Source organism: Choristoneura fumiferana, chromosome 16 (genome assembly GCF_025370935.1).
Source record: "Choristoneura fumiferana chromosome 16, NRCan_CFum_1, whole genome shotgun sequence".
Lineage (NCBI taxonomy): Eukaryota > Metazoa > Arthropoda > Insecta > Lepidoptera > Tortricidae > Choristoneura > Choristoneura fumiferana.
This window is the reverse complement of record NC_133487.1, coordinates 8960661-8980087: the sequence shown is the minus strand read 5'-3', so window position 1 is coordinate 8980087 and position 19427 is coordinate 8960661. Positions and strand designations below refer to the sequence as shown.

The window sequence follows — 19427 nt, the reverse complement described above, 5'->3', positions numbered from 1 at the left end:
TATGGTCTTTATTAATTGCTCCTTTCAATAGGGAATATCACTGCAATTTTCTGCCCTCAGAGTGCAGCACTAGCGTAACTGTAAACAAGTTTTTGGAAATCTTAAATGTCTGTAGGATGCCTTAATATCATATTATTTTAATTAAATTTTTGGAAATATAGCTGTATCGTTACTATCAATGTAAATATATATTTTTTTACTATTAAATATGTCATCATTTCTATAGGTACAGTTAAAAGCATAAATTTATATACGTTACCAAGACGTCAAACTATCTATACACCTTTATGCCATACATATTTTGACGCTATGGATGTATATATATTTTTGCATTATTATATTATACCTCTGAGGACTGTACTAATACTCTTTGATCATGTCATGATCCGTCATGGCGACAAAATGTAAAGAGAACTGACGTTGTCATAGCGGTTTGTGCTAGTGTCGCCCCCTGCGCAGTTTTGCGTTGTCGAAAACGTTCTGTGAGAGTAAATATTTCGCATAGATTGGAGTAAATTTTAATTCAACATGGATTCCCGTGAATTTATAGTTGCGTTTACATGACAAAACGAATGAGAAATAATGACTGAAAGTTCATCAAGTTCTGACGACATCTCGCTCATCTGTCATGGTGAAAGCGTACTCTGACCCAACTATATTCTCTGGGCGTTGTGGGCGCGACGCGGTCGCCAACAGTGACGTCATCAATGACGTCGAACGATCGCTCACGACGACCACGGGATATTGAGGGCGTCACGGCGTCCGGTCGTTGCGGACATTTAGTGAAACTAGCCCATGGTGATTTGGGTACATTTAGTAGTCAGTCGTGCATTTGCTCTTGGCCATCGCTATCACCATTTGGTGAAGTGGAATTGATGCCACAGTCGGCCAGTGGAATTGTGATCCCATTCTGAGAGGAGGCTTGGCCCAGCAGTGGGATTTACAAAGGCCGAGCGAGATGTTATTAATCATGAATTCAATCAAACCATTGAGTTATCGCATTATAGTAACAACCGTTTATAAAACGACATCGAAGGAACAGCAATATTTGGTCGTTATCAAGGTTGGTCATCATAACCAGTGTTATTTTGGTAGGAGAGTCGTGTTAGGACTAATTACCAAACATGCGTTTGCCGCTGCGCTCACCGCACAAGACAATGTTTGGTATTTAAATTATCTGATGCAAATTCATTGCGTTAAAATTTTAACTAAGGCTGCGTTTCCACCAAGATGTGCGAGGATGACAATGTGTTTTTCATGAACTAATACACACGTTTCATTTACCTATCCTCGCACAGCACATCTCTGATGAAACAGCTAAGCGAGGCAAAAATGAAGCATTTCTATCGGTTCATGAAAAACACAATCCTCGCACATCTCTGGTGGAAACGGAGTCTTATGCCCCGTATCACACCAGCACTGGAAGGCTCCAAATATCTACCACAAAAGATTTCACTAAAGCAATTGGTCGCTTTTTAGGTTTCGGAAAATTAGGTACAAAACGAGCGAAGCAAGTAGGTAGGACACTAGTTTTATTAAGTTAGGAAATTTGGCTCCTAAGTTGTAGTTATGTATGAATAAGGGGAGAAACCTCACCTTGTAATGGTTGTATAGCAACTTGAGGTTCAAATAAAACACAAAGCTCCACGTCAAGTGGTTTTAATTATAATCGCGTATAAATTACAGGAAGTAGGTGCTGGGCCTCTTGTACGCGAACTTGTTGAGTCTCTTGTGGTGATGCACGCGCTTCGGCAGCGGGAACTTGATCGTGCTGTTGTGGAACTGCTTCACTTGCGGCCGGCGGCATGCAGAAGCCTTGATTACCTCCACTTTGATGATCTGCGGACGAATAAACGATAATTTGTTAATAAATTACTGTTGTGACATAGTGAGACATGTTGAAAATTGGGTACTTAAATGTTGATTCACCTGCATGTCATCACACCTGCTCGTAAACAGTGTCGTAACATGCAGGCTACCTTGGTTGCAACCCCCCCAAATAAAACCCTCGACCTTAATGTGCTTGTCATGAAACTCGTGGTTGGTAAATGAATCATTGCCCATACTAATTTTCATGCCATGAAGCCCAGGGTCGGTAAATAAGTTTTCATCACACTTGCTCGTAAACAGTGTCGTAACATGCAGCCTACCTTGGTTGCAACCGCCAAATAAAACCCTCTACCTTAATGTGCTTCTCATGAAACCCGTGGTCGGGAAATGAGTCATTCCCCATACTAATTTACATGCCATGAAGCCCAAGGTCGGTAAATGAGTGTGATACTGCATGGTGTGCTGCTGCTGAGGGCGGCGGGGAGCTGGCGCTGTCAAGAGCGCAATCAGCGGTATCGGCAATTGTAAAAAAATATTTGTTTTTCTTTTACAAATATACAATTTTACTCGCAAATGTGATGAAAAACATTGTATGTCGCACGGGCGGTACTAGAATTACGAACATCGACTCATTAAAGCCCTGTCTTCGACTTAGGGCTTCTAAAACACTCGTTCGTAATTCCTTATCTACCGCCCTTAAGACACAATGTACTAAAATGTGTAAAATCTCATCATCATCATCATATCTAGCAGTCATAGAAAATGGACTGTTGGACATAGGCATTGACGTGCATCGGGTCAATTCCAGGGTAAGCAGCTGGTAGTTTGCGCCTGCAGCAGCACGCCACCCTGCCGCCTCAATGTTCACCGTAGAACCTAAAGAGACTGGTTGCTATTAAGCAAAAAAGTTGAGTTGAATTCACACAGGCCTCCTCCAAATACCACGTTACCTGGATGGAATGAGCGCGAGCCCTGTGCCGAGCCCCCATGTCGCGGTAGCACTGGGTGACGGCGCCACCGACGCTCAGGTCGCGGTACTCGCGGTACATGTTGTGCACGCCTGACCGAGACTCGTAGCGCAGCCAGATACCAAAGTTCTTGATCTTGATGGGGCTCCTCTCTGCAATTTCCTGTTGAAGATTAAATTATATAAGTTTTTTCACCTCACTAGCTCGAAAAAGCTGCCTTTATCCTTCGAAATCTGCATGGAAAGTCACTTTTTATCCTCTTGGCTGGAAAGTTTTTGAAATTCGAACGTTATCGTGAACGGGTGCCGCCTTGGAAATACATATCGAGCATTTACTTTCACAACCAATCAACCTCGTATCTGGCCACAATATTGCTTTGGAATCATCTTTATGGTAACCAAAATAGTGTTGATTTGTTGTATACATTTCGGGTAGATACGAGGTTGAGGAAGTAAGCGTTGAATATTGACGTGTTCACAAAGAAAGTTGTTTACATTGTTGAATTAATATTTAAATCTGTTAATTATTCTGTTATTTTATTATTATTACTAAACATTTATTTAGTAATAATATAGCTCATTTCAGATTACTGAAATTATTCCAAATGCATCTATAATTACAAAAAAAAAAAAGCAGAACAAACAAGAAGAAAATAGGATATCAAATGATGAAAAGGGATTCGGAAACACACCCGAGAAAAAAAAGCACAATGACACATGAGTGACACATTTGACAGTTGTAATGATGAACGCGGGTAGTTGTGTGCCGGTGTCAGTTTCGTCGGGTAATCGGGCGAGCAGAGCGGCGGAGCGCAGTGCGCGTGTTGCAGCAGCCGCTTGAGTCGCGTTGCTCCGAAGACGAAGGGCTATGGATTAGCACGAAACATGTCGAGCTAACCTAGATTTAAGACGTGAGTTATCCGGGTGAATATATTTAATATGAAAATTCTTCTAATATAAGTTTTTTTGCTGACTGTACTATATGCCCCTGGTTACCAAAGTACTTGTCAAGACGACAAACAAGTCCAAACTCAATGTGGTTGTATCTTTTATCACAGAGTTCCTATGGTCACCTGCTAGCTTTATCATCAGATCAACTCCATGTTAAAATAATATTACATTGTCATCGGATTTATACATGCATGTAAAATTTCAGCTTAATCGGTTGAAGATATCCACTTCAAATTTGAGTTGAAAGATTCCACCCGAGCAAACAAATATAATGCTTGTAATAAGTTTTTGTTAAAAATTTCATTTTTATTACAAGCTTTTTTGCCGAATGTACATTTTGTTGACTGTACTTGAATTGTCGTCTAAACTACATATACCTACCAAATTTCAAGTCGGTACTATTAACTATTGAGGAGATCCCTCCTGCAGAGACGATCCTGGCAGGACCACCAAGATGTCACTACCAGATTCTTGTATTGTCACCAAATTTACATAAGTATGCCAAATTGCATGTTGATCGGACCACTGGAAGTGGGTCAAATTTAGCTTCCAAGACTTTACCCAAACAAACAATAAATAAATAAACAAAAAGGGCAAGCTACAGAAAAGCTTCTAAAAATATTGCCAAAATGTAAGCACTTGTGCAAGTATTTCTAATGAAAAACAATTTGAATTCTCATCCTCCTTTGTTTTGGCTGTTTGCTTCTGAAACCATTGCCAGTGCACGCAGCATGCAGCTCAAAAAAAAAAATTGCTGTCTGTCAGCACTGTTGTTGTATGTTGTGTGATTAAATAATAAGAAGCTCGACTAGTGTGAATAAATTTTAAACTGTATTATAAACCTGGTAAATAGTGTTAAATACTTAGTATGATTTTTTTAGTGTAAAAAACAATAGGTAAACATAGTGATTAATATGGTGTGGATTTGGCGAGCGCTTTATCAAAATTGGCTTCATTGAGGTTTGTGGTTCATAAATTGCTTTATTAATTTTGCACAGAAACTAATAAACCACACAATCAGACAGTCAATACATTATATTATCGAAGCTTTTATAAAACATCATTAAAATTGCAAACTTAAAGTTAAATATTCGAATGACATAGCTACCCGTTGCTAGGCGACTCGGTCACTTGCATGTTTAGTATTCCAGATTGCCTTTGCATAGATAGAGCATTTGTGGCATCAAACAAGAACTTACCAGCCATAAATAATACGAATTTTATGATGAAAAGCAAAATGGATGTACCACAACAAAAACTGCAAATACCTACTTAAACTTAAATAGTAGTTGTAGGGTGGATCAACTCTGTTCGGAGGGTCGCGGGGGTCGTTAAAATACTCTCACCATTATTGTGTATTAAAAACTCAATGTTTGTAAAATCAATGTAAAATAATACAACTAACTGTAAGTGGAGGTAAGCAGAGGGTCGCCATATATTTTACCAAGGGGGGTTGCAACATGAAAAAGTGAAAAACACTGGACTAGACCAACACATTAGCAGTACAACAAATACTTGACCAAGGAACAGCTGGATACAAGCACCTATCAGTTGCTTCCAAAAGCCTGATTTATAATTTAAAAAATAATAATTTTTAGTTTCATTATAGTAAATCTTTAAGCTTTTGATCCACTAGTGACCTGTTACTTCAATAGCTACTGGCAAAATTTACTATGTCAACCACTAACTAGGTAATGCCATGAGAGTTAAAGTGAATGATTACACACAAATGCCATATAAAAAACAGCAGGATTTTGTCATTTAATCATTCATTCTCCTTTTGTGCAATCTGTTCATTTCATATCTGTGTGTGTAATCATTCACTTCAACTCTCGTGGCACTATCTATATATTATTATTATTTATAATTATAAAGGCTCAATTAGAGGCATTAGTCAGCTCCTAGCGGGCACCCGCATCACATGTCTACCCTGGTTGTTTAACGCATTATTTATACCAGTTTTAATTTATAAACGAATATTGTCACCATTTAAAATAAGAAGCATATTTTGCAAATAGGCGACAGAGCTACTTTATTTTTATTTATTTTTACTATGAGAACATGTTAAAAAATGTTTGAATTTTATTAATGCAAATAATCTTTGAGCCTATTATGGAAAATCCAATTAGTGGCACTGAAATAGCATACCTTAATAGAGACAATTTCTCCAGTAGTCTTCTTAAACTTCTTCAGCTGACGGAGGAAATACCAGAAGCGAGACTTGGCCACAATGGGATCTGGGGAGAAGATCCTCATTTTGTAAAGTGGAGTCTTGGGCTCCGCCTCCGAGGGCAATTTGCGCCCAATAACTTCATATTCCTTCAACTGAAAAAAGGTGTTCTAAATTAACATTTTTGATCAGGTACATTTATGGCATGAATATTAATAATCATAATTACTGTAAATAAACAAATTCTTTTTTTATGAACTGTCCTAAGGATAATGCGAACCAAATAACTCAAAACTAATTTAAAACTGCAGTTAATGCCAAGCATTGAAGCACCATAATCACAACATGACATAACCTCAAAGTCACTAATTTTAACACACAACTTCACTGAACAAAGCCGACCTGAACTTTTAAAACTAAATTTAATAACATTGTGACTTATTACATACCACAATTGATTCCCAAAAGACCCAAAATATATGAGAATTCGTCGCCTGAGTATAGCGGCAACGTGTAAGCACACGCGAATTTGAGACACTTCGAAAGACGTAATAATTTTCGTTGCATGTCTTAGTTGAACCTTTATATCATCAATAAGAGGTTGAGCACTTTATTAATGTCGTAAAATATATTTATTCACAATTCTTACCTCTCCTTTCGCCTTCATTTTGTGAGGATTTTACCTAGAAAGAATCTGTCAACGGAAGCGGACAGACGCAAAAGAAAGATGGCGCTTGCTCGGTGGTCGGTCAGAAAGAACCAATGAGTAACGAAACATATGGACATGGCGTAGAGGAGGTACTAATGTGAAGCCATTGCAGCACGAGTGACGGAATTCTAGATATCATTTATTTTATTTTATTAGTTGTGCTCCATAAACATAAATTAAGTTCATTAATAAGCACTAACACTATGTATTAAGTTCTTTCTTTTGTATACTAACCCCCATACGGATGCTGTCCGAAATAAAGAATATTTAATTTAATTTAATTTGATTATTTTTTTCTTTCAATTTGCCGAAACATTTCAGTTAATTTTCATCCATATGTGTATAACGGTTTGTAACTGCCTATCAAAAAAAAAATCAAGTAAATATGATTCCTTACCATTTTTATTAAATTAATTATTTAATTCATATTTTCTATAAACCTTATTATTGTTGCTCTGAGCATGTTGTAAAACCAACACCACAATTAATCATCATATCATTACTATGTATTATAAATGCAATCTTTACTCGTATATTTTTTTGTGGGGTCGTTCAAGTATTATGTAAGCAGAATTTTAGTCATTTTTACACCTTAGCCCCCGCCGATGCTTACGTAAACATTGGAATATATATTTTCAAATCTATTTAGGTTTCTTTATTGTTGTTCATGTGAATTTGTTGCAAATAGGTTAGCCACATATTCTTGTATTAAAACCTACTAGATTTTGTAAAAAATAAACAATGAATAATAAATAAATATTAGTGACGTAAGCATCATCTAGGCCCCTCCGGCCCCCATGTCATCAAAAATAAGCAAATCAAAGACCCCCCCCCACAACCCTTCGGTGCTTATGTGATATTTGTGTTTATTTCATACAGTGAGTTCTTGTTCTTGTTCCACATCTTGGTCGCCCACCTATTTCTTATTCTATTCTATTTGTTACTTTACGGATGATCTGATTGTGGAGCCGACTCAGAAGTCAGAACCATCGGCTTAAAGTGAATCAGAATTCGTTTTTTTTAGTGCGTCCACTTATTTACATACAGTATGACAAATGTTTCATTAACGTGGGTGCCGTTTACATGAGGGCATTATGAATTAGGCATAAAGTGAAGCTGGAGCTAAATGAGGGAGATGAGTTTTAGAAGCACACAGAAGATTTAGAATAGAAGTATACAGAGAGCGAAAGAGTCCACCAGTCGTGGTTGTGCACATCCTTAGATGAATGATATTAATCTAAGTGCACATCACATAATTCAAACCACATCAAGGCGCGTCTCGTTGGGGTTAACCCTTGTATTAATTTCAGTCCTCATCACATCATGGCAGCTTTCAAATGATTGGTGAGTTTTTCCAGTGTAATATTATGTAATAATAATGTTTTATAAAAAAAAACATTTTTAAACAGTTTTATTTTTTAGGAAGGTGGGATGCAATATAATAAATATAACACTGGCGCCCCAATTTTTTTGGTACAGCTGATTATTTGAGATAAAATCGTTTAACGTAATTTGTTGCTGGCCATCAACAATGTGATTGTAGTTCTTTTTTTTAGAAGAAAATAAAAGGGTTGCTTTTCTGTCATAAGAAATTTAACACGTATTTTTATTTCACAAATTCATTTTAATGTTGTTGAAAACACTAATTATGTACTTAAGCGATAAACTTGTCCCAATCAAATTTTGCAACATGAAATGAACGCCCTTCACTTAATTGTTTATTGTGTATGAGTCGTCTCCATGGATGTTTATACTCATTGGAGACAGAGATGTCCAAAATGTAGCAAGTGCAAATAAATTATTTAAAGAATCAGGCGTTACCATAACGTTTATGTTATGGGTACCTTCTAGGCATCGAATAAACAAACATTCAACATAATTGATAGATACATACTTACTTAAATACATCTATTATGCACCCAAGACTCGAGAACAGACATTCGTATTTCTCATACAAATATCTACCCCTATAAATTTCAGCCTGATACCTCCACGCGTTCCTGGGAAAAAGGGTCTTAACAGACAGACGGACAAAAAGTGATCTTATAAGGGTTCCGTTTTTTCCTTTTGAGGTACGGAACCCTAAAAACGACGACGAATGCGCGTATTGCGCGTGCATACTCGCTCGATAAATTACGATTACCTGCCATTAACGATACCTAAGCTTACCGGTAAATATGAATATAAATATCGTTAAAATGATTTAAAGATACTTTTGAATAAACGTTAAATTTATGAACAGCTGATAACGTTGCCATTTTTATACCGGTAAAAAGCTTTGAGTATTTATCTAGATAAATACTTAAAGGTAAAACGTTGTATAAGTAACGATGATTTAACGTTAAATCTGTTTGTCAGCCGATAACGTTACCACTTTAACGGTATTTGAAGCCCAGCAGGGCTACTGCGAAGTGCTAAACTCGAAACTCGAAGTTCGTATCGTACCGTCCCTCTCGCTCTTGTATTAAATAGTGTAAGCGTCAGCGGGACGGTGCGATACGAACTTCGATTTTCGATTTTGTAGTAGCCCTGCAGCCCTGCGTGCTGCCTGTCAATGTCAGATTGTTTCTTGATTCATTGACAACAAATTCTTGATAAAAAAAAAAAAAAAAAATCAAAATCAAACTACTAGACACTGGCAAAATTGTCCTCCGATGGACAGAGCCATATTTTTTTAAAGAAACAACAACAACAATTCTCATTTCTATTTCTATAAATAAACCTGAGAAATAAACAAAGAATAATGCTTAAATACAAACAATCATTACAAGTTGAAGTGCAAAAATACAAACAAAGTTTATTTACATTATTTTGATGGGGCTGGAACAAGCCTCTTAGTAGATTATACTAAAAATAATGTTCATGCAGCTTTTAAAATGATGCGGATAATTTATTGCGCCCTATTGGCGTTTATTTTACACCAAGCACTTGGAGATGAGTACAATCTATTCGGAGATGCAGGGCAGGCATATTCAGTTGAGGTCAACATAGGACATCCACCACAAAAGGTAAACTAAGTAAGCCTTTGTAACTAGATGAATGCAAACAATAGTAGTATTATTTTTCGATTCCATTATGTATGCCATCGTTTCTTATAGTTAGGTGTAAGTAAGTGTACCAAGGGCAGCAACCCAAATAAATTTTGATGTAATAATTAAATATATCATGTTTTTCAAGTTCCATAAAAATTCTAAATATGATTTGTGATTGCAAAAAGTTTAGCCTCGTAAGTGTTGACTTTTTACCCACTGCCTGAAGAATGTTAGGTTGGGTTAGGAGTAATGTCTATTTCTTTGATCCTCTGTAGCCTATATGGTGTCCATAGAAAAAAATGGAGGAGGGGGGGGATCATTTTTTTTTTAAATTTGTCAGAAATGGAAGCTAACAATAATTATATGCGTACATACAGGGTGGAAAGTTGAGATGAGGCAGCAAGGGGGTGGCAGCTACTAGATCACTTGCTGCTACACGAAAATGCTGTTAGGAGACCTTTACTCATTTTTTGAGTGATGACAATCAACATCCACAAATTTTTGATAAAATGTACAGTCAGCGAGAAAATCAACAGATATGACTTTTTTTTTTAATGCCAATCGGTCCCATTACTATCAAGGATTAGAACATTTTTTGAGACCAAGGTTAGAGTACTAGAACACCCACAAATCAAAGAAAACTTTTTCCATACAGTTTGTAGGGTACTAATTTGCAAAGTGAAACTTTTGCATGTTGTTTTTTTAGGAATATGAATCCTTTATGCTTATAGAAAATGACACAGTATGTAGACAACTAAAAACTGAACATTTTTACTAAAGTTAGTGTCTTAACCCAGGATTGCTGCCCCATCTTAACTTTCCACTCTGTATATTACATTTGTCAGTAAATTTTAATTATATTAAAAATTTCAGTTTTACCTACTAGTTGATACTGGCAGCACTACATTGGCGGTAGCTTCCCATGCTCGTCAGGGTGGCAAGAGTTACTTTAAAGCAAATCAATCTAGCTCAATCCAGGATAGTCACAAACAGGTATGTTTATAGTTTCATCACTCTTAACTTAGTGTTCTGGAACCAGTGGTGAACTCAGTAGCCTACCCTAATGCGGTGGCGCGACCGCCCAGGTCGCCGTGCTTAAAGGGGCGCCTGAAGCCTATACCTTCTAGAAAATTCCCAAAAGGACGCGAAGAGGCGCGAAGGGCGCTGGAAGAGCTAAAACCGGCACTGGTTGACTAACAATAAGGAAAAAAAACGGCTCTCTCCGGGCATCCTGTTCGGACCTCAAAATGTCCACAAGTTCTCTTGATCATGGTTTAAAATATGTTTAATACTTACATAAATTTTTATGACTTGGGGGCTCATTTAGCTTTGCCAGCCCAGACCCTGAATGGGCTTAGTCCGTCACAGCAAGTACTACTGCTCGTTATCATATGCTGCATGCAGTGGATAGCTAAGCCCAGGGAATCAGACTATTTCCATACCATATTAATCTAAATTGGTTCAGCGGTTTGACTGTAAACAGGTAACAGATAAGAGACAGGTGCTTTTGTATTTACGAGTATAATGTTAATATGGATGTGATTTATAGTAGAAACAATCATTTATAAAAAAAACATGTTTTGTTTAACAAAGTACAAAATAATAATCGAAATAGAAGAGAAATTTTCAATTCCATGATATCAAATTTAAGAACATATATTTATTATGTTTGTCTGCTGCCTGATGGCCATTGTATAAGCTTCACTTTGGTCTGGGAATATGTCAATGGGTATCATTTGTCCTATGATATTAATTATTACAGGTACAAGCAAAATATTCTCAAGGCATGTGGATTGGGCAGCTAGCAACAGACTTTGTTCAGTTCCCATCCCTGGCTAACGTCCCTGCAGTGAGGTCCAACCTGGCCCTCATCACAGAGAGCCATAAGTTCTTTATGAATGGTTCTGGATGGCAGGTATATTATAGGGCTATAAAAGTAATAATTAGTATTTGTTTGTGTATGCAATGTCTTGTCTTGATTGTAACCAGAATAATAAAATCATTACCTACTGTTACTGTTGGGGGAGGCCTATGTCCAACAGTGGACGTCCTATGGCTGACATGATGATGATGAGTCCTGTTACCTGATATTTGTTCTTTATAGTAAAAATTAATTTGTTACACTTTTCGTTGAATGTTTTTGGTAAAAAAAACATTTTTAATACAAGTTTTTTTTTTACTGTCTGTACTTTTTGTTGACTGTGCTTGTATTGTCACCCAAACTATATTTGCATGCCAAATTGCATACCATTGTCAGCATCAAAAGTAGTTGTTTACCTTTTTACTCTGTCACATTAACACATTTGTCAATCTTGTATGGCGTTAAGTATGTGGCTGTAAAATGACAAAGTACAAAGGTAACCAGCTACTTTTGATACTCTCTGTATATTTTTAACATTCATTTTTAGGGTCTTCTTGGTCTGGCATACTTACCAGTAGGGGCATGGGGTGAAAATGTTGTAGTTGATTCGTGGATGGATTCAGTTGACCGTTCGCTTGCTGTACCAAAGTCTTTCCAACTGAAGCTTTGTGGGGTAAAAAGTACCACTAACGCAACACATTATGGCAGCTTTCAAATGATTGGTGAGTTTTTACAGTGTAATATTATGTAATAATAATGTTTTATAAAAAAAACATTTTTAAACAGTTTTATTTTTTAGGAAGGTGGGATTGAAATAAATTCGTTTAATTGACTTTTTTTACTATTCTTTTAAAACAAGCATTTTTACAAATTGTGTTTTCGCTGAATACTTTTAATGTCATCCAAACCACATATCCATACCAAGTTGATCTGATCGCTAAAAGAAATTGAACTTGCAGGATTTGACTATTTAAAGTCATTTAGTGTTACCTTTATTTACTGACAAATATTGCAGCTTGTGAACAAAAGCGCATCGCTTTTTCACATAGGTTATTTGTAATAATAATATGAGGTACATTTTTTTTCTCAAAACATGTAGGTAAATTGGTTTGCCTCACAATTTTTACAAGTGATATTTTTTTAGCTTTGATATTAATACAATATCGATATAGTATGGATGTTTTTTTAATACATACGCACATGAAATGTAATACTTTTAATTCAATCTGATTTGAATTATCCATTTTTACTTTCCAGACGACCAGAATCCAAACAGAAACAGCAATCGTTCATACCGCACACCAGTATTAAGAAAACGTTGGTATGAAGTTGGTGTGATTTCAGTCAGAGCCCTTACTGACTTAGTGCCAATCAATGCTTCACTCAATAATACAAATGAAACCATTGTAGAAGTCAAAGACTTCAATGACGAGATGTGTCTTAAACTAAATGAAGAAAAAAGTATTGTGGACAGTGGAACTACTAATATTAGGTTGCCTGAAATTGTGTTTGGAGAGGTAAGGAGGTAACTTAATTTACTAATTACAGGTCTAGCTAACATAATTACAAATCTAGTTAACAATTTGACTATTCACATTTAATTTAGACATACGATTTATGTATATTTCTATCTGTTGCCGTTATTTACCCATAACACTCATAACAATAATAATCATAATAACACGGGGTCACTAAATGGCGGACCTCGGTCCGGATCCGGACCACCAGCCTATTTTGTGCGAACCTTAAGTAAACAGTAACTTCTATTATTGGGTAAATATTCAATAATTCACATTGATATGTTATAAAAATCCTTGTTACTTTTTGTAAATAACATTTGCTTATTTAATGAACTCAACTGACTTGCACCCCTCTAGGCCAGAAGCTGGGTACGCCCATGTTGGCATTAGTGGGATTTATTCTCTGTTTACATTTCCAGATTGTTGGTGAAATAAGAAACGCCGCGCGCATGACAAATGTACTAATTTCAGACGAATTTTGGTATCATGGAGAGGTCAGAATTCCTTTTTTTTGTGATAACTTTAGAAATATTATATCATAAATAATCATACACTTCAACATCATTTTCAATAATAAGGTAGGTAACCTGTGTGGTTTTTCCACTCGCTCAAAACGCTGCAAATCGTTTTTTTGGGTTTATAACTTATCTTTATAATGAATCTGCCAAAACTTCCTCATGTTTTTCAGGCTGGTTGCTGGCCCGAGCCGCAAATGTGGTCGCTGCCATCTATCGCTATAGATTTGCTTAGCGCTGACGCAAATGATCAGTACTTTACGCTGGAAATACCGGCTCAGGTAATCCTAAAAATAATCCCCCTCCTAACCGATTCCGGCCACGGCGACTGCTTCACCTCGGTTCATGCGCCCTCATGTGGCCTAAATAGCCAATCTTCCTCAGGAAGGTACGCGCACACAGCGGGCACGTGAGGATACTATTTTCATAATTATATGCTATATGATATATGTTCCTCACACGGTCGAACCATTGGATCTTAAGGATTTTGCGCAGACATTTAAGGTGGATCCGGTCCTATGAGCGAATGTGACGACGGTACACCGTCCACGTTTCCGCGGAATACAGGATATTGGGCAGAGCAACTGCCATATACACCGAGATTTTTGTCGCTAGCTTTAAGTCATGTGAGCGGAAAACCCTGGCATGCAGCTTACCAAAAGCCGCAGCCGCAGCAGCAATCCTGCAGTTAATTTCAGCATCAAGCTCACACTTAGCAGATACAGTGCTCCCCAAGTAGCGAAAATTTTCAACCTGCTTCAGCCCCTCTGAATCGAGTTTAATGGCTAGTGTTTCATGACCGTTGTTGTCCAAGGACATAACTTCAGTCTTTCTTACACTAATTTTAAGGCCAAATCTACAGCAACTCTGATGAAAATCAGACACTAGCTGTTGCAGATCGCTTGGGGAATCCGCGACAAATCATCCGCATACATGATCTCAGTAACCAATGTATGCCTAACTTTTGTGCTGGACTTAAATCTGGCAAGGTTAAAAATACTACGGTCAGTGCGGAAACGGATGCGGAGACCACTGGATGAAGCCCGTAAGACATCACGAACTACGACTGCGAAGTATAAGGGAACAGTGTGGGCGCCAGGGCGCATCCCTGCTTCACCCCACAGGAAACCGGGAGAAGTCCGACTGTTCGCCATCAACAGCCGCACAGCACTCCATGTCATCATGCAGGAGCCGTAATAACCTTACGAACTTATTTGTACACCCAAGCTTCTCCAAAACAGTCCAGAGAGCCTGTCGAGGTATACTGTCAAACGTCTACCCACGCCAGGTAATCCTACTAATTTTATAAATGCAAAAGTTTGTGAGTGTGCGTTTGTTGTTTGTTACTCCTTCACGCTAATCGGCTAGACATTAAAATTCCGAGCTACTGCATATACTTATTACCGTGAGAATTTTCAAAAAAACCATATGTGAGGAAGTCTAGGATTTGAAATGACATTCCCGAGATTTTGATTTCCGTGAAAATTCTTAAAAATCCATCCCATAAATTACATAGTGGTCAATTCAATTCAATTCTTGAAAGTATAGCTCCATCGATACTATCGATGATTCCGCCAATGTCGAGGTTGGAAAAGACTATCAGTTTAGCCGTTATTCGGTAGATTCAGTGTGCGGTACATAGTGGTCTTTAAAATTGCACAAAAGCACGTGCACAAATTTCATGAAATTAACAGTCGTGATAAATAGTATATGTATATATAGCCAACTAACTTAAAACCTAAATTGCTAAAAGTGGCTCCGAAGCGGTAACGTTTCGTGTTCTCTGCCTACCCCATTTGGGAATACAGGCGTGATGTTTTGTGTTTGTTTTGTGTTTGTGTATATATAGCCTATATTTTATTCCAGCCAGTCGTCTATAATAACGTCTACCAGTCTACATACCATTTTTTTTTCTAAATTTCTAATCCGGCCCTTTTAGCGCAAAAGAATAACATTTTAATGATATCCCGAAATTTCATTCCGATTGTCAATCTATGTATATATAAGTTTAAAGTCTGGTATTTAATATTTGTTGACAGAACTATATGCGAGTGGTGACTGCGTCGACGGAGGTCGGGGCTATTTCAGAGTTTTGCTACAAGTTGGGGCTCGAAGCGGGGTCCGAGACTGTGCTTGGGTACACCGCGATGGAAGGATTAGAGGTAAAGAAAATCTATTAAACTTTCGAACGCGGAAGGAAAAAAAACCTGCATTCTGCCTTTGTCTCAAATAATATCAATAACGCGGATTAAGATAAAAATAGAAAAAGATAGCCTTAAATTTTGCACTGAGATGAGTACGACCAAAGCTACATCCAAGGCCCCGAGAACAAACATTCGTATCATTCATACAAATCTGCCCGGCCGGGAATCGAACCCAGCAGTTAACTATGCAGTTTAGTTTCTTTTTAAAAATCATAAAATGTTTTCATTTAGTAAATTTTCCTATTTTGAATGTTTTGAGTGCTTCAGAATCAACTCCAGAAAGCCAGACTTTTTACTAACACTCGCCAAAATTCCAGGTACTGTTTAATAGATCAGCCGGCTGGATCGGCTGGCAGACCTCAAACTGTGGCTCCAACGCTCGAATCACGGGGCCTTACAACGCCTCAAAGTCTCTAGTAGACACCTGCCAGTTAAGAAGACCCGTCTCAGAGACCGCTGTCTCAATAAAAGCCGCCCAATGGGCCCTTTGCGGCGTGTCTATAATAGCTGGTGGTGTGCTAGTGTACCTATTGGCCCCTTGTGTTAAAGCGTTATGCAAAAAACCTATAAGAACGCAACAGATTTCATTGTCGCAGACCGCTTTGTTTGAACAGGAGTCGTGATTATTTTAGTAACCAGTAGCCGTATTGCCTAAGCGCCCGAGTGCTCCCGACCGCATTCTCTATCTCTTTCTACCATCATCCTATACCGTGTTGCAGAAAGAACTAGCGAAAACGATTGTGATTCCGAGTACGTTAGATAATAAGCGCTCTGTATTTTGTAATTTATGTTATTATAGTCGACTACTTTTGTGTGCATGGTTTACTTGTAGCCAGTGGACGAAGAAACATGGACGAACGAGACTAATTCATTATCGGTTTTGTTCACATTAGTTAAACAAACTAGGAAGAATGAATATTTCATCCAAAATGTATGGTGTCATTTTTAGATGTTTTAAATAATTCAATTTTTTTTCGTTTACTAATAATGGTTGTAGAAGTAAATGCCACATCACAAACTTCATTATTTGTATGATTATTTAATGAGTGACCCACAGTTATAGGAGTAAGTGATTTGTGTGAAATGTAAGTCAAGTGATTCATAGTGAAATTAAGGTTTTGAAAGTGTTAATTTATTCTTAAGATTATTTTTTGTCTTTTTTTTTAATAGCTTATAATGTATGTGTATTTTTTTGTCTTAACTTATAATTATTTTTAGTTAGTGTTTGTGTCGACAGTAGATAGTAAATAAATAATAATTTTATCGTTTTCATATAGTGACGAAATAGCTCTTAAAGAGTGTATTTTACTCATAAGTCTGATGATGTTAGCTAGTCGTTAATTGTTAGATAATGAAATTTTGCGGCACATTTGGACATAGGAATTTTGAATTTATGAACTAAGTACATACCTAATACCTGTAGGAGCGGCCAAAGTGCTCAAAATAGGTATATGTGAACACTATGTTATTTGTCGAGGGCGTTAGTATCTCACTTCCAAGTCTCTACATTCTCGATAGAGTGGTCGTGCTCGTTTTAGACCTTAGATTCAGAGACATAACATTTGTATATCTATGTTCAAATATTTTTGGTCATATTGACCGCTAGTAGGTACCATCAGCCAAATATGTGATCTAAAGTTGATAATCTTTTGCATGTCATAAAACAATAATGCCAATAGACTTGTTTGTCAACTTGAAAGCTCGACTTTAGCGACATTTTTATTTGATAGGAACTTGTTTAAAAATTGATAGACCACTTATTTGGCTGATGGTACCCCTACTACTTATGCATGAAATGGCAACTATATTTAGAGCATTACTGTGAGTGTTTCTAATTGTAAACATATATTTTTCTATGTCCATCGACACTGTTTTTTTTCCCTCTATTTTTGGAAGTTAGAGTAGTCACAGATTTTTGGACACCTTCACCGCGTCCGATAATGTTGAAAAGTGTGTGTTTATCAAATTTATTTCTTGATTGAGCTACCTATCACTTTTAAAAGATAAATAAAACACAAGAAACAAACTAAATGTTAGTATACGCACACTGAAGAGATACTTATGTACATATTTTAAAAGTGTAAGTTAACATGTAGATTAAAAACATACAGTTTTCTTATCATTCAGAAACTCATGACTTGCCGGGGCAATATTTACGCCATGCTAAGGGTTTATTTAGTGTTTACTCTCTAGTGGTGAAATACGATTGTGTTTCTACAAAAGCAAGCAAAACAGTGGTGGGCAAACTTTCTTGTTAGGGGGCCAAAAAGTGACAGATATTTTAGAGGAGGGCCGGAATTAAACTAAAAATTATTTGTTTTTTAGTTTTTTAATCACCTTACCTCTACTCTCTACTACACGGCTAGTCTAGCTGACTCCTTTACCCGTGCATATATTACTTATTCTATTTTATATTAAGTACAGGGCGATCAAAATAATATTATTTATCGCGGGCCATATGGGTACTATTAATTTCGAAGGTACGTCGGCGGGCCGCTTTAAATTCCTTGGCGGGCCGGAGTTGCCTTGGACTTTGCTCATCACTGCGCTAAAAGCTCGGCGCCCCCTAAAACTAAACCATTTTGAAAACTTTACGTACCAGTAGGTATCCCTGCCCTGTTTAAGTATAAAGTGAGTCTGAAAATCTATAGTATTGACATAAGTATTGTGATATACCAATTTCTCAGTGTTTGTTTATTACGCTTTTAGAATTAGATAATTTGTGTTAAGTAAGGGTTGCCTCTTCGTTTAGAATATTGTTTTTTGTAAAACTGACCAAATATGTAAAAGGGTAAACAGCTAAAAAATATTGTTTATAATAAATTGATTGATTGACACTTTATGGTTATTTCTTTTCGTAATTTTATAAATCATCGAATACTCTAAAATCCCATACAATCAGGCTAGTTGTCCAATGTACTTATCAAAATATCCACTGTGTAGGTGGGTAATTAAATAACTACTGCATCATAATGTACACTGCACCACAACGTCCGCTCGGAATTCTGACTTTATCGTGATAGGTGACTATTTCTCAAAAAGTTGTCCATTTTCAGTTGTCCACTTATAAAAAAAAAACCTGACGCTATTTCAACACAAAAAATAAGTAATATTAAGTACTTTTACAAAACCTTGTGGCAAAGGTGATAAAAAGGCAGATAATCTTTGTTGTTGAATCCAATATAATGTTTCGATGTAGTTACAAGATTACATTGCATTTCCTGACAAGATTTCGTGACGTTTTCCTGACGTCAAGAAATTTTGGATGTTTATGTTTTATACAGTTTATGTTCTATGATCTCGTCCTTTAATATATCCGTTAATAATTTCTTGACAAACTGATTTCTTGTCAATTTCATGACGGGGCAACTTTTTGAGAAATAGGTATTTAAAGGTAATAACTGCACGCTTGTTGTGTCAGATATTGGTGCTGGTGGCTGTACGTACGTACATAAGATTGAATGAAAGTAATGCCACCTAGACATTTTTGTAAGTAAATGACATATGCATGACATTTTCATATTTGTGTGAAGTGTATTCAAATAGGTAACACAGATACTTATCCATTCGTGCCATGCCAGCTCTACTAAACCGACCGGTAGGTGTGACGTCACATGGCTTTAATCGGCTATGTTCATATTTTTTGTTTTATTTAATTGACAATAGTA

General features: G+C 36.9%; 2 protein-coding genes across 3 annotated transcripts; one reads left to right on the top strand and one right to left on the bottom strand.

The window, feature by feature from the left end:
• Positions 1–1643: 1643 nt before the first annotated feature.
• Positions 1644–6678, bottom strand: RpL18A (ribosomal protein L18A). Its single transcript, XM_074099243.1, has 4 exons — positions 6568–6678; positions 5897–6073; positions 2781–2960; positions 1644–1839 (listed from the first exon to the last, which is right to left on the bottom strand). Exons 1-4 carry the CDS (start codon positions 6583–6585, stop codon positions 1681–1683), a joined length of 534 nt encoding a protein of 177 aa, XP_073955344.1. The 5' UTR covers positions 6586–6678; the 3' UTR covers positions 1644–1680.
• Positions 6679–9264: 2586 nt separating this feature from the next.
• On the top strand, positions 9265–18599 carry LOC141436085 (beta-secretase 1-like). 2 transcript variants are annotated; one of them, XM_074098933.1, is made up of 9 exons: positions 9266–9635; positions 10533–10652; positions 11422–11574; positions 12068–12242; positions 12778–13037; positions 13460–13534; positions 13729–13836; positions 15595–15717; positions 16077–18599. In XM_074098933.1, the coding sequence occupies exons 1-9, from the start codon at positions 9504–9506 to the stop codon at positions 16380–16382; spliced, it is 1452 nt and encodes a 483-aa protein (XP_073955034.1). In that variant the 5' UTR covers positions 9266–9503; the 3' UTR covers positions 16383–18599. The 2 variants fall into 2 exon arrangements, with proteins under 2 accessions (XP_073955035.1, XP_073955034.1); XM_074098934.1 differs by lacking the exon at positions 13729–13836 and having other exon boundaries at positions 9265–9635.
• Positions 18600–19427: the final 828 nt, after the last annotated feature.

Coding starts and splice junctions, on each gene's coding strand:
- RpL18A (XM_074099243.1), bottom strand. Junction 2,961..5,896: donor GAGAAATTGTCTCTATTAAG/GTATGCTATTTC, acceptor AATCTTCAACAG/GAAATTGCAGAGAGGAGCCC. Junction 1,840..2,780: donor CTCGCGCTCATTCCATCCAG/GTAACGTGGTAT, acceptor ATTCGTCCGCAG/ATCATCAAAGTGGAGGTAAT.
- LOC141436085 (XM_074098933.1), top strand. CDS start 9,504: ATGATGCGGATAATTTATTGCGCCCTATTGGCGTTTATTTTACACCAA. Junction 9,636..10,532: donor TAGGACATCCACCACAAAAG/GTAAACTAAGTA, acceptor TAAAAATTTCAG/TTTTACCTACTAGTTGATAC. Junction 12,243..12,777: donor TGGCAGCTTTCAAATGATTG/GTGAGTTTTTAC, acceptor TTTACTTTCCAG/ACGACCAGAATCCAAACAGA.